The sequence below is a fragment of the Cynara cardunculus genome, assembly GCF_001531365.2.
Source record: "Cynara cardunculus var. scolymus isolate 2C chromosome LG 6, CcrdV1, whole genome shotgun sequence".
NCBI classification, from domain to species: domain Eukaryota; kingdom Viridiplantae; phylum Streptophyta; class Magnoliopsida; order Asterales; family Asteraceae; genus Cynara; species Cynara cardunculus.
This window is the reverse complement of record NC_037533.1, coordinates 8,930,247-8,945,670: the sequence shown is the minus strand read 5'-3', so window position 1 is coordinate 8,945,670 and position 15,424 is coordinate 8,930,247. Positions and strand designations below refer to the sequence as shown.

Here is a 15,424-nt window from a genome sequence, read left to right as displayed (position 1 = left end):
AAATGATATCCTGTTTTGAGGATTTAAAAAGGGATATGAAGTTTTGGAAATCTTTGAAAGATAGATTGTTCTTGAGTTTGAAAGGTTTTAATGATAAAACTGTTGGTTGAAAACTATAGAGAAGATTCTTTTGAGACGATTGTGATTTTGAAAACTATTGTCTGGATAATTATAAACCGGCCAAGAGTTAGGCAATTTAGCCATAAACCGGGCAAGGATTGAGCGATTTAAGCCCTAAACCGGATAAGGCATGAGCGATTTATAAATGAACCGCTTGGTGAGTGTTGTCCGGATTAGACTTAAACCGGTTAAGAGTCAAGCGATTTAGTCTTAAACCGGACAAGTGTTAAGCGATTTATAAATATTGAGTTTATATTAAATATTTTGAATGGAGAAGTATGAATACGACCATGTGTTGACCGGATTATTTTAAATCGGACAGGCCTTGGGCGATGTGTTGTCCGGATTTGTTATCCGAACAAAAGTGTTGAAATTCTTTTACAATGTTAAATCGGACAATATGATTAATGTTGTCCGGATTTGTAATCCAACCAAAGTTTTGTCTGGATTAAGTATTGACTTGCCACTTGGTTAAGAAATGAAATTTTTTGATAAAATGAATTTGAAACTGATAAAAATTCCATTGACTGCGGTCTATTCTATATGGAATTATTTGTGAAATATTTTGATGAGGAAATAAGGGTGGTATATCAAGGAGAGGTATACCATGGGATAAGGGTGGCATAACAAGGAGAGGTGTACCATGGGATAAGGGTGGCATATCAAGGAGAGGTGTACATCTGGATATAAGGGTGGCATTTGTATATGTGTGTGTTATATAAGATAACTTCTATTATTATATCTCTTAAGATTACTATGATTTGGAATCTTTATTTCTTTGTGATTTAAAGATTTAGGATCAGAGTTCTTATTAGAAATCATAGTTAGAATGTTATTAAGGAGAAGATAACAGGTTTGGCCTGAAGCTTTGTATAAACCTTGTTTGAGTGTAAAAAGGTTTAAAAGTGGCATTATGTTATTTGGTTAGATACCTGTCTGGATTTGATGTATTATTTACAAGCAAAGGTTTGGCCTGAAAGATGAAAGGTATTAATATTGTGTTCTCACTTGTTCATATATTAGTTATATATATATGAAAAGTTGTTTTATTTAAAAGTTTTCGTGGTTATCACCCTGCAATGACATAAATAGGGTAACTCACTAGACCTTTCGGTCTAACCCTCGTTTTGTGATTTTAAATATGTATTGCAGGTGGTGCTAATGGTAAAGGAAAGGGAAAAATGTAAATTTTCCCTATATGTATATCTACGTGAAGATTTGGCTATGTTATGTATAGTTTTGTTAGCCGAATATGAAACAGTACAAGATTTGTATTTTGAAATTTTGGACCATGTATTCTGTACTGGTAATTCTTGTACTAAGGGACCTATGTGGTGTATAAATATGTATTTCTATGTATGAAGTATATGTTACATGCAATGTGTGGATTGGGGTGTTACATATTACCTCATCCAAAATCAAGTTCAGAAAGGCTAAAAGGAAAAAGCTGCAATTTTTTTGGTTTTTCGGCTGCTGGTGTACAAATGTTTGGATCAGTCCTAGTTTCATAAATATAACTAGATTTTTGTTTTATCAATTGATGCATCCAACCAGCTATCCCTATGCTGCATCATCAAGGAAGTTTTTTATTGCAATTGACAGGTATTGTAAAATTCAACGATATGGTCCTTACAAAGAAAACAGTTCCAATATAAAGTTGGAATTTTTTCAATAGTGGGTCTTGAGAAAATATGTAGTTTGGTTTCCAAATATGTGGATCCCAATTAACAGTGAAAGATATTGGTGGAGGATTCAACTACAACTCTTGGTCGAGTTCTTGTCTTCTCCTTGTTACAAATCGATACCCTTCCATATCGAATCAGAAATGCTCTCCATGATCGATCATATTACTCAATGGTTTGGATAAATTTTACTTTCTTCTTAGGGGCTTGATCGATTTCTCGGTCAACAAAAATTGTTGATTTGGAACCCTAGATGTAGATATGAGATGTTTGAGATGATTGGCGTCGGTGATGGTGAAATTGAAATCGAACAGGAAAGGAAGATGGAGATATGGAATCGATTTAAAATCCATGTAACTTCCTAGGAGAATCATTGTGCAAAACGGCGGGCTCTTCCTGGTTCGCTGATGTGTTCTTCATGGAGGGATGGGACCTGTACTGAGAAGGTAATATGGGCTTTTGTTAAATCCATGATCTGTATGGGCTTTGTTGATATTATGATTCTGGATTGGGCTTGGATTAATGCTTTCGATTGCAATGTTTTAAATGACCGGGTTGCTGATGTGCTACTATAGGACGGGCCAAAGTATTGATTTTGGGTTTCTTATTCAATAAATCATATGGAATATGTTTCTATTTTGGTCTGTTGGTTTTCTAATGCTATAATGGTTTATAGAAATATGCCTTTATTTTGTGTATTTTCAAAACATTTTCTCGGGATGCATTTCTTTCTTATTCTTGGGGTATGCCCCTCGTAATTGTATTTTTATCTTTAATTGAATAAAAAAAATTCGGGGTTCCGTCCCCTTTACCCAAAAAAAGCATACATTGTGTCCATTAGTTATTGCTTCTCATAATCATATACTTTTGTTAGTCTTATATCATTCAAAACCTGTTCTAAATCAAGTTTAGCAAACACTTTGTTTTCTTTGTGTTACATAAACTCTTAGAATGGTAATAACTGTGATATTTGGATAACGAATGGTTGAAAATGAGTTATTATGTAGATTTTGTAGCTCAAGATGTGTCGAATGATAGATAAGTAGTCAGAAACAAGAATACAAATAATTGTTGTAAATTAGAAATTGCCGAATTAATGGTTAAAAAGAAGAGGGATCGAATCTAGGCATGGCAACGGGGCGGGGATGGGACGGGTTTTGTAATCCCCGGCCCCGGTTTGTAATACCGTCCCCCGGCCCCGGTCCCCGACGGGTACGGGGATTATCATCTCGTCCCCGGTCAAATTCTAGCAATCCCCGGTCAAAACCCGATAAACCCCGGTCAATCCCCGGTCAAAACCCGGTCAAAAGTATGCTTTAGTTTGATTGTACCGGGGATCCCCGGCCCCGACTCCGGCCCCGTTTTGAGTAACATTCCCCGTCCCCGGTTTGAGTCTACCGGGGATCCCCGGCCCCGGCTCCGGGACCCGTTTTAGCGGGGAATCCCCGTCCCCGTTCGGGTCGGGTGAACCGGGTTCCCCACCGGGTCGGGGCAAATCACCATCCCTAATCGAATCGATATTTTATCTCAAGGCTATGTTTTTTAGTCTTGCTCGAGATTTTCTGTTTTCTTTGTGTTACATCGCACTCTTATAGTATAACGATAACTATTGATGTTATTTTTAAAGTACATAATATTTAGTTACATCCCACTTTCTATATTATTAAGAAACTACTAAACAGTCATGCATTGCTGATAGAATACTGCGAGTATCATTAAGCTGCTAGCAAACAGACCCTTAGTATGAAGTATTATAGCATATGCTTATTATGTGCATATTTTGGTTGACTTGCAAAATAACCACACAAATTCATGATTCAAGATCAGATTAATGTTTAAGAATTGTGTTTCACCCGCGCTGCATCGCGTGGGTACACCTCTAGTACTACATACATACATACATACATACATACATACATACATACATACATACATACATACATACACACACATACATACACACATACATACATACACACATACATACATACATACATACATACATACATACATACATACATACATACATACATACATACATACATACACACACATGCATACATACATACATACATACATACATACATACATACATACATACATACATACATACATACATACATACATACATACACACACACACATACATACATACATACATACATACATACACACACACACATACATACATACATACATACATACATACATACACACACACATACATACATACATACATACATAGAGAGAGAGAGTGAGAGGTTCATTTGAGAACAATAATTAAATAACACAGGATGGGGAATGTCTTGGGTTTTGTTAAGATTTGGGCTTTATTTACTAAGAGGGGCTATTTTATAAGGCCTCTATTAATTGTGTTTCCCAAACATTTTTTAGGTTGTTTTCTTAATCTTGTAAAAATGGGTATTGCCCATTTCACAATTGTAATTTTCTTTTATTTCAATAAATTTTCGGGGGTTCCGTCCACTTTTTCCCCAAAAAAAAATACTTGCATAAGATGTGTTCTTGCAATTTTCACTTGAGCAGTTTGCGTGGTATCACTTGCTTAGTTTATGTGGTTAAAAGTATTTGTAATAGACATATGAAAGTATTTGCTAAGCTTGAAAACAAAAGGCTAGCCTAAATAGGTATTGCCTTCATTTCAAATGGTATTATGCAATATTTATTTACTCTGTGGTTATTGGTTCTAAAATAGTAACCCTTTATGTAAAACAAGAAATAACATGGTAATATTTTTCTTTATATAAAATAAGAAATTAACAGTTGAAATGAATTCAAATCTCTTTCATCCCCTTCAATCTTCACCCTTCTTTTTATTTCATAAAATATTTTTTTATCATTTTATAGCAATTAATTTCCATCATGATTTCAATTTGAGTTTAGTTATAAATATACTCTTAAATATCCGGTTATCTATACCTTTTCAATAAATCTTTTAAAATCCAACTTTATACCATGTTATTATACATGTACAATTTTAATAACATATTTAATTTTATAACATATTATTCTATTCCCAAATCTTTAAACGGGTAACCATATTAATCTTGAATTTATGTGGGACAACAGATCAAAAGGTTTTTACTTTATCACATAGGATATATCATAGATTGGGTTTTGATTGCAATTAGAGAACCATAAAAGTAAAAGATCAAGACGGGCGAAGAATTGAATGAAACATGTACATGATGGAGGGTTCGAGTTCTCGACTTTAGATTGATATATCCTTCTGTATTGTGCGGGTATACACTCGTAAAGTATAAACTATAAAGTGTCCACATTAAAGTTGGTTTCTGGATTGATAGGCCCAATTAGTTGATGGGCCGGACATGTTGTCCAATGGGCCACGTAGGGTTTCAAACGATACACCTTATAAAAACCTCGCTTCGTAGTTTACTCTTCCTAATCTGAGAACCGAGAGCAGACGGCGGAACGCTTTCTCGACTTGGAGCCATAGAAGGATCTCGGAGATATGGTTAGTTTTGCGAGCTCGTCGTGTTTTTCGATCACCGTTGTCGATAAATGTGATGTCACTTTTCAGTAGATTGATTTCTTCTTTTGAAAAAATGTGTAGACTTTTAAGAGAAGAAATGGCGGACGCAACAAGCATGGTCGTGGCCATGTCAAGTTCATTCGGTGCTCCAATTGCGGTAAATGTTGTCCAAAGGTCTCATCTTCCTCTCGCTTATCGGTTTTGTTTTTATTACTTTGTTTTTTCTTGTTACATTTATTTGTAATTAGTGAAATTGAGGTTATATAGAAATATGGAATAGTGTTTTCCGTATAAAATCTATATAATCATGTGTTAAATTGTTTATGGATGAATATATTGCCTCCGATGTCTTGCGTTACGGATAATTTTGGGAGGGATACTGGATTTTGCTTGTGAATTCTTGTGTTCATAAGAAACTTGATTGCATTTGTTGGTTGTTATTTACTTTCGTTCATTATCCACATTTATTCGAATCCATTTTGAGACCATCTGCAGATTTGATTGTAGATTACAGTTCTGATGGAAGATTTCCGGAATTTTCTTGAGCAATTATAACTAGCCCTGGAAAATTAATCATATTAGAGGGGAGTGTGGCTATTAGAAAGAGTGCATGGATTAGGCATTTAGGCTTTTGCTGTTGCCTAGTTTTTGGTGTAGAACATTTGATTGTATCTAATGTTTTGTATTTACATTCATTTAACATTCAAATAGTTCAACGCAATTTACAATTTCCAAAGCATTTCTTTTAAAATATGTTGTGATGCAACATTCTCGAAATCATGGAATTTGAAATGAATATAAGGGATTTAGTTTCAGGTCTCATACCCACCCGGTTGCCATTTCTAAATTTTATTTTATTTTTTGAAAAAATAATCCTGTGAAATGCGTTATTTTTGTCGTCAAACAAAAAATATACCTCTAATGACCAACAAGTCCTCGTTAAGTTGCAACTTTTGTTCTTTCTTTTTTACCAAATTTGAATCTAAAATTATTTATTCACCTTACCCATTGTCATTGCAATGAATGATGTTATTGTCTTTGTCTTTAAGTGTTATCAAATTTCTTATTATCAAAGGACGTTTGACCATTATCGAATATTAAAACCTAATCTGCTGTCAAATATTGCAATTTTTTGTGGGATTAAGGAATGACAAAATTTCTTGAAAAATATAAAACTGTGAATGGTTAAACCCTTCTATTAAGCAGTTTTTTGATAAATGATCAAGAATATGGGCTTGCAATTCTCTGTTGTAAACCTGCTGAGCGGTGCACCAAAATTTATCAGTTGTCATTGTGTTTAATTGCAGTGAGCTACTTGTACTTAAATGATTCTGTTCAGAAGCCTTTTTCTTATATCCTGTTTTTTTTTGGAGATTGTATTCTTGCTTCTTACGTTGGGCGTTAAGGCATTAACATTGATTACCATTTAACCAATTTCATTTGTTGATATCAGGATAAGGCTATCAAGAGATTCCTTGTGAGGAACATAGTTGAACAAGCTGCTGTTAGGGACGTTCAAGAAGCTTGTGCTTTTGACCGTAAGTTTTTGTAGTATGACTTGCTTTATGGTTGCTTTAGATATTAATGTTAATTTGCTTAAAGCATATAAGTTATTCTATTTGTAGAGTACACTCTTCCCAAGTTGTACGTGAAGATGCAATATTGTGTTTCTTGTGCAATTCACTCTAAGGTTGTCAGGGTCCGCTCTCGGACTGACAGGAGGAACCGTGAGCCTCCAAAGAGATTCTCTCGTCCAAGGGTATGTTGCTTATCCTTTTTAGTTACTTCATTATAATTGATATTTCATCCACTACAGATTCCTGAAATGGTTTTTCTTGTGTGAAAATCCTGTGTTCATAGTTTTTGCAAGGTGTTTAGTAGTGTTGTGAATGTCCAACTGCCGTCTGGTTTTCTATTTGACAAGTAAATTAGGAGTTTTCTATACAGTTAATGTTTAAGTTGTGTGATCTGCCCATGCATTTGATATGCACTTTATTTCCACCTCGTGTGCATTTTGTTTTGACAGGTAACATAGAACTCCAGTGACAGTATAATTATTTATAGGTCAAAATGCAAATAAAGTTTGGTTTAGTTCCTACTTGGTGTAACGAAGAATCTTTTCGTCTCAAAATCAATTTAACAAAGTTTCATAATATCTATCTAGTTTGACTGAGAATCTCGTTAGTTGTAACATTTGATGATGTGGATACATGAAGTGGACGATACACTTGACATGTACGTCATTAAGTGTTGCAAAATTAGTAGGTTACCCGTTCAAAATGGGTACACAATAGGAAAATTTTGAAACTTTTTTGTTATATCCATTGAGCTTCATTTCATGTTGCCCTTGTTTATTTTGTGCCGAATGTTCTTGTATGCAATGATATTTGGTTTATTTGCTCACAGTGATTTGCTGCTGTCTCTTTGGTAATTGAATGTTCTTTCTGGTTATTTTAGGATGATGCTCCAAAGCCTGGGCAAGGTCCCCGCCCAGGTGGTGCTGCTGGTCCGGCTCCTGTGCGTTCTTGAAGAGGATTTTCTCATCGATCTGCTCTTAGATTTCAAGACTTAATTTTGAGTATGTTTTGCTATGCCATTTGCTCTTTAGCTAATTAGCGTTTATCTGGTTTCGTATCGACAATCTCATCCCCGTGATTAGTTTTGAAATTTTTGGATAATTTTGTCGGCTTTGTTGTTTGTTTTAATCAAGTTGCATGTTTTGAATGATGTTTTTGCAACCTTGTTTGATTTGTCTTTTTAACGTTTTGTATTCGTTTTTGTCCATCGACGAACGGTAACAATTGTGCAAGGTTTAATGGTTTTTTGGCCCCTTGCTACTTTGGAAGTAGATTATTAGTCATACTTATCTGCTTCTCATATTTTGTAAATAAGTCGGACTAGGGGTGCTAAAAAAACCAACAAACTAGGCTAACCCAGCCTCAAAAAACACATAGTTGATATAAAATCATGTCAAACCACATCTATAGGGTTAGGATCATTTGAACCCAATCCAACTCAATGAATCTGATGCTTTTCTATACAATAGATTTAATATGATTGTTAAGTACTTGATTAATGTATGCACATTACATATTAGAGCAACCCGTAATTAATTAACTATATTCAAAATTATATTACAATTTTAACCGTAATTTTACTTTTTTTATTTACATGAACTTTCAATTATTTTGAGTTTGTTAGGTTTTTTTGTATGTTTTCATTTTGATTTTACTTTGTTTAAACAAACCGATCAGCCAGATTGTAAAATAATGTATCAAAGTTTCAATCTAATCAACCAGACAAACCCAATCCAACCGGTAAAGTTTGGGTTGAAATTTTCAAACCATGAACTTTATGTTGGATTGTTGAAATGTCTTCAACCCGAATAAGCCAACCCATATGCTGGCTTATATGGTACGTAGAAGTATATCTTAGATGTTTTAGAATCGAGTTTTGATATTACGAAACCTCTTAATGTCGAATAAAATATCCGGGCACATTTGGTGATTTCTTGCTTTTGTGTCCACATTAATGACCACATTGAGCCTTTGCTACGAATTTTATTTCTGCTTTGCTGTTTGTATTCTTGAAATCGTCATTGGGACAACTATAAAAGTGTCCAATAAGTGTTTATGTTTTCTGAAAACTAAAAGGAATTTTAATACATGTTAGGGGTCGTTTACTAAATGATTGGTAAGTGCTTGTTGGGTAATTTTCCTTACCGGATGAATACAATAAGGGTCAAAAATCTTATCGATAAGAGAATGATAAAGATGAAGAGTCTTACTAGGTAAGTGAGGGTGACGACTTTTACCCGGGTAAGCGCTTACCGGGTAAATTGTTGCATACAATGTCATTTTGATGTACTATAATTTTACCATGTAAAATAAATTACAGTGTTGACTTCTAATAGTAAGCGATACCGGGTAAGCATTTAGGTAAACGAACCCTTTAATTAGGTAAATTGTATTTTTTTTTTCTATTTTTTTGTTTCAACGATTTATGAGAAGTATAAGACACGTTACTTTTTTCTATTTTGAATTTTAAAGGGTTGTTTTGTTTGTTTTTTTGTGAAATTACTGTATGAATAAAGTTGTTTATGAGAATTAATTTGTTTGTATAAATTGCAAAGGTTTTTTTTTTTGAGGATTTTTCATAGATAGAAAAAGAGTGTTTTTAATTGGGATGTCGTGTTTGGAAAAAACTTGACTCTGCATACCCTCCAAAAAAGCTTATTGAATAAGTCAATTTCTATATCATTAAGTCATTACCAAACAATCATGTATAACTAACCGAATAAGTTGTGAGTTTCGTTAAGCTCGTTAAGTTGCTAACAAACAAATTCCAAGGTTTGTTACTTAATAAAATATAACTTCATATTACGATTTTAAAAAGGAGAAGTTGAATCCATAAAATCGTTTATGCTACGGAGAGTAAATATATCATCTTCAATATTGGCAAAATGTTACATTTGCGGAAAAGCCTAATGATACTTGTGATGACGTAATTAACAAGAACCAAACTGAACAAATGAACAAATTCAAGTAAATTTCATGCGGAATAGAGCCCAGGGCCCGACTGCCGGAGTATAGATTGTATATGGATCTTGGTTCTATCTTAAGGGGTAGAGAGTTTGTTTTCTTGAAGACCTTCAATGTAAAACATAAATTAAAAAGAAGCATGAAAACAAACTATCACTACAACAAAATTGGGTCTATAGAACGTCCATAATCTCTAAACGTCACAATAGACCGTTTTATAAGACTTAATTTATAGAACCAAAATATAAAGCGTCCTATCTAAAGGCATTGTAATAAGTTTATATCATTATATGACGTTTTTGGACGTTTTAACAAGTTTTTTAGAACATTTTTAATAAAAATTGTCGCATTAGCAACTGTACAAGACATTTTTGAGAAAGTTTCCTATAAACTCAATTTTTTTATAGGATACTTGTTTTTATATGACAGTTTTTCAAATAATGTCCTATAAAATTGCTAATGAGATGTTTTATATTAAAAGTGTCTTACAAAACTTATTACGACGTCAAGAAAAATCATATAAAAGTAATCAAGGGTAAACGATTCTAATAAAAACCCACCATCATTTTTATGTAAATCATAAATAATTAATATATTAATTTTTTTTATGTATAGAGCTCCTTGTAGAAGCTTACTAAGGGGCTGTTTACCAAATACTTACTCGGTAAGTGTTTACCAATAAAATTTAACATTATTATTTTCTTATTGGGTAAGATTTAGTCCACCAAAATGACATCGCATACAACAATTTACCCGGTAAGTGTTTACCATGGTAAGAGTCGTCGTCTTCACTTACCGGGTAAGACTCTTGGTCCTTGTCTCGCTTTTACCGGGTAAGATTATTGGTCCTCATCATATTCATCCGGTGAGGTAATATGACTTGGTAAGCGCTTACCTGAGTAAGCGTTTGGTAAACGGCTCTTAAGTAAGTCAATGTCTACCATTAAATCACTATCAAACAATCATGTATAATTGAATGAATAAAATAACAATCTTATTAAACTCGCTAATCTGCTGACAAATAGACCATTAATTTGATTAATATTTTTATGCCTATATGAAATAAAAAAAAATTTAATAATATTTAGAAAAATTAATTGAAATAGTTATTTTACATTTATTTCTTAAACATAGAGAACGTAGGTTGAATCGTCGGAGGCCCAGATCCACCACCCAACCTGAACGGTTGAACCATTCTCTCCACCACGTACCACCGTCCTCCTCCTCCACCATTTTCCATCGATCATCCAAAGAAATCTGAAATTGACGAAACAAAACGAAATATGAATGTCGGAGGGGACAATGATCTCAAATCCTCCGGCATATCGGAATGGACCAACACCCTATCGCGACGATACCAATATATCCTCGATAAGTCGACTCCACTCGTTTTCCACCGGTGGATCGGTTTCACCGTCGTCTTCTTCATCTACGCCCTCCGTGTTTACTTTGTCCAAGGCTACTACATCATCACCTACGCCCTTGGGATTTACATCCTACAGCTCTTCCTCGCTTTCCTTTCCCCTCAGGTCGATCCCGAACTCGAAGAAATCTCCGACGGCCCTTCCCTACCTACCCATGGATCAGAAGAATTCCGTCCCTTTGTTCGCCGTCTTCCTGAATTTAAGTTCTGGTGCGTAAATTGATGGGTTTTTTTTTTTTTTTTGTGTTTTGTCTTGGAGTGCCTATTCATTTGGGGATGCACCCAAATTCATTGTAGAATTATTTAGCAGTTGACATGATTTGATTGAGAAACCCTAAGAAATTGTTGGATGTCGTATTCTTTCATGGCCTTCGATCTGACAGTTCAGAAACCCTCAGAAATTGTTGAATGTCGTTCTTTTGACTGAGGGTACATCATTTTTTCTGCTAGAAAAATTGTTTCATTTTGCAGAAGCACAGTACGCTGATCTGTTTTCTTGCCTATTAGTAATCAAATACAAATGATACTGTTCTTGATGTGATATGAAGTGTTCTTTATAATAAGTTCTCACTGTTCGTATATTAGGGTTCATTGCACCTTTCTCATTGTAAAACACATGCATTTGTTGATGTTTGGTTCATCAAATTGTGATATTTGCTTGGTTTTTGTTGCATTCAGCTGCATATCTAACTTCACCAAGCCTGGTTATAACTATTTCTTGCTGGATTGCATTTTATAATGTTTCTAATTAATGATTTCTGGCTTCAAAATGTTATGAGTTATGACCATTTCAAATTGTAATTTTAACGAGCTTGAAGTTACTTTAATGTTTTCCCCTTTTCTTATGGGATCTGTTGTTCTGGTCTGGTATAGGTATTCAATCACCAAAGCTTTCTGCATTGCTTTTGTGCTCACATTCTTCGGTATGTTCGATGTGCCTGTATTTTGGCCAATTTTATTATTCTATTGGATGGTGCTATTTATTGCAACGATGAAGAGACAAATAATGCACATGATCAAGTATCGATACATTCCGTTCTCTTTTGGCAAGCAGGTAACAACAAATTCTCCTTTTTAAAACTAGGGGTATAGTTTCCATACCTTGGTTATGTTTTCTTTTTCCTGTATTTTGTAATTCCCAAATATCATGCAATCAGATTATCTTTCTCAAGAGTAGAATCAAAGTAGAGAGAGAATTTCACCAAGTGTTTGAATATTATTTCTTGAAAAGTGATTACAAAGTAATTAGCTCAACACCTAATTACATCACTAAGCAACCCTATTTATACTAAGAAAGCATTAAACACTAACTATTACAAAATAGGAGAAACCTGCTTGAATACGACATTAAAGCACAACATTGAACCCAACATATTTGCTTCTATTTATTTTGTTGTGTTGCTTACCCACCTCTATTTGCTCAAAATTTAGCATATCTGCCTTTTGCTCTTTCTATTTGTATTGATATTTTGCTTACTCATACCTAGCTTTTCTAACTTTAGTTTATCTGTTTCTCACTTTCATTGTTTCACACACTTCTCACTAGCGGGTGATCTTCACAAAAACAACTGCTCTATTTTTTATGTGTTCTCCAAACATTTTTACGAAGGAAAGGAGGTGAAAAAAAAAACCTAGTGTTCTCGAAACATTTTAGGAGGGAAAATAAATGATATCTTGCCTCCTAAATGTGGGAAGGAAGGGAAGGGAAGGGAAGGGAAGAAAGTCTGAAAATTTGTTACGACAAAAATACCCTCATCTAAAAATAAGGAAAAGTAAGAAAAACAAATATAAATGGTATATTTGTAACAATGACAACATGAAATTTGTTTTATTTCCATTCCTTCTCAAGAACACAAATAATAACTTTCTTTCTTTTCATTTCCATTTTTTCCCTCCGGTTCTTTCTTTTTGGGTTTTTCAGAATTTGAAAACACATTGTTAAAGTAGAGGTCAGGTTGCGTACATCTTAGCTCCTAGACCCCACCTTAGGGTGGGATATATTGGTTTTGTTTGGTTTATCTAATTTGTATGTAAAAGCAGTTACTATAACAATACTTTGTAGCCAATTTTGTAACCTTAGCATTCATAAGTGATTGGGATGTGTCGACCTGTTTGTAGCGTTACACAGGAAAGAAAGCAGCGGTTGATGGAACCTCTAGCAGCAGACCTTGATGCTTCAGTGAGTTATCTTTGAATATTGAATGGCAAAAATACGTGCATACGGTTAGAACTACCCGATTTTCAGAATGGTTAAGTTCCTGCAAAAGGGTTGCTCCAGGTATGTAGGAGCAAATTACTTCTTTGGTCCATTCATTAAAACGTTCATATTTTTTCATGGAAAGTTCCCCTAAGGATCTTCTTTTGAGGTATCGGGGGTTATGGACAAGCTGAGATTCCCCAATTTTATTCACTCACCGGATCTCGTAGATGATGGGGAGAAAGTGATTTGGTTGAAATGGACCGCTTAATCGCGAGATGAACTGAGAATTTTGATGTTAATTCCCATTATAGTTTAGGCAGACTGATGATCTATGCTCGTGTTTACAAACACTTGATATTTGAAGTGTAGTATTGTTTGGCAAACTAGCGTATAAGCGAGCTACGTTTCATAAAAATTAGGTGATAAGTTAGATAGATGACAAGAAATGAAAAGAGTCCAAACGGAGTGAAATGAAAGCGAGTGTAATTGAATAATAAATAAATAGGTTATTCGAATATTTTGAGTTAACGCTTGTTTATGGGGTCAAGTTAAGATAACTTTGTATGATGTATTATGATTATGAAGGTGAAGCACGTTATTCCTATTTGATATCAAAAGCTAAACGGTCACGTCAATATCCATATCCTATAATACGTTCGGTTCTTATCCACCTTATAAAAAGGATTGGATTTTATGAAACCAAAAGATTATGAAGCACGTTATTCCTATTCATGATTTTTAAGAATTTTTGTCAAATGTTTTATAATATAGTATAGATGTTATTATAAAATATTTAATTTACATACAATTTTAATAAAACTAAGATTCTTTTGAAATGATTTTTTTTACAAAAGGGATGAAAAACAAATATGAACGGCTATGAATAATCGGGAGGAAATTGAGAAATTATTAAAGAAATTGTAAGTGGTTTTATTAGCCATGTAATTAGAACGACATGTCATTTAAATTGAAAAGAATAGGGTGGTTAATTGATTTAAAAGATAACGAGTTACGTATATCTATATTACATTATAAAATATTTGACAAAAATTCTTAAAAACCATTTTTTATGAATAAAATATTGTTTATTAATTCATGTTACTTAAATATGCATGTTTAGTCTTTTTATGAGATTGATTTCGCAGAGTTCATACATTATAAATCAGCATGCATTAAGATGTTACTGCTTATTAATACATGTTACTTAAAACTCAATTTTACAAGTAGATTGTGTGTAAGTACAACTCATTAAAACTTCATATTTGAATTCGTGTAACTAACTGCAGATAAACATAATCAAATAGAGGATAAACATCTTATTTTAAATATAAAAAATCTAAAATATAATTAGGATAATCATTGAGTTCTAACAGAATACTTAATTATTATATTTATAAAATATTATATTATTAAACCAAAAATAAATTATTTCATTATTAAACTTAAATTAAATTATAATAAATTAAAGAAATTACATAAAAATGAGAATTTTTAAATAGTTAATTTGATATTAACTTTGATATTTTTTTTTCAAAATTTTATGACATCTTCAAATTTATATTTTATTCAAAAATAAAATCATTATTGCTTTATTACAAACACATAAAATCGTATTATAATATCGACAGAGACAAAGAATAAAATAGAACATTAAAATCGAGATGTATTTCGCTACATTGCGCGAGTACCCTTCTATCCATACTATATTATAAAGCATTTGATAAAAACTCTTAAAAACCATTTTTTAGCATGAAGTATTGTTTATTGATGCATATTACTTAAAAATCAAGATTACAAGTAAATTGTGCGTAAGTACAACTTATTAAAGCTTTATGTTTAAATTCGTGTATGTTAGGACTGAGTTTTAGTGTTAAATTGTATTCGTCTTGAAAGATAAAATTATCTATAATTAAAATAGACATCGTGTTTGACTTTTCTAGTGTAGTT

At 33.2% G+C, this 15,424-nt stretch overlaps 2 protein-coding genes across 2 annotated transcripts; both read left to right on the top strand.

Moving 5' to 3' along the window:
* Positions 1-5,219: 5,219 nt before the first annotated feature.
* Positions 5,220-8,070, top strand: LOC112514409 (40S ribosomal protein S26-3-like). Its single transcript, XM_025120870.1, has 5 exons — positions 5,220-5,295; positions 5,395-5,487; positions 6,767-6,851; positions 6,939-7,072; positions 7,771-8,070. The coding sequence occupies exons 1-5, from the start codon at positions 5,293-5,295 to the stop codon at positions 7,840-7,842; spliced, it is 387 nt and encodes a 128-aa protein (XP_024976638.1). The 5' UTR covers positions 5,220-5,292; the 3' UTR covers positions 7,843-8,070.
* A 2,914-nt stretch (positions 8,071-10,984) lies between these two features.
* Positions 10,985-14,005, top strand: LOC112514533 (protein RER1A-like). The gene is made up of 3 exons (XM_025121052.1): positions 10,985-11,487; positions 12,151-12,331; positions 13,396-14,005. The coding sequence occupies exons 1-3, from the start codon at positions 11,138-11,140 to the stop codon at positions 13,447-13,449; spliced, it is 585 nt and encodes a 194-aa protein (XP_024976820.1). The 5' UTR covers positions 10,985-11,137; the 3' UTR covers positions 13,450-14,005.
* Positions 14,006-15,424: the final 1,419 nt, after the last annotated feature.

Bases quoted from the DNA above. Each gene is read 5' to 3' on its own strand.
- LOC112514533 (XM_025121052.1), top strand. From the start codon at position 11,138: ATGAATGTCGGAGGGGACAATGATCTCAAATCCTCCGGCATATCGGAA. The intron at 11,488-12,150 runs GTGCGTAAATTG...GGTCTGGTATAG, and splicing joins CTTCCTGAATTTAAGTTCTG to GTATTCAATCACCAAAGCTT. The intron at 12,332-13,395 runs GTAACAACAAAT...ACCTGTTTGTAG, and splicing joins CGTTCTCTTTTGGCAAGCAG to CGTTACACAGGAAAGAAAGC.
- LOC112514409 (XM_025120870.1), top strand. The intron at 6,852-6,938 runs GTAAGTTTTTGT...TTCTATTTGTAG, and splicing joins AGAAGCTTGTGCTTTTGACC to AGTACACTCTTCCCAAGTTG. The intron at 7,073-7,770 runs GTATGTTGCTTA...TGGTTATTTTAG, and splicing joins AGAGATTCTCTCGTCCAAGG to GATGATGCTCCAAAGCCTGG.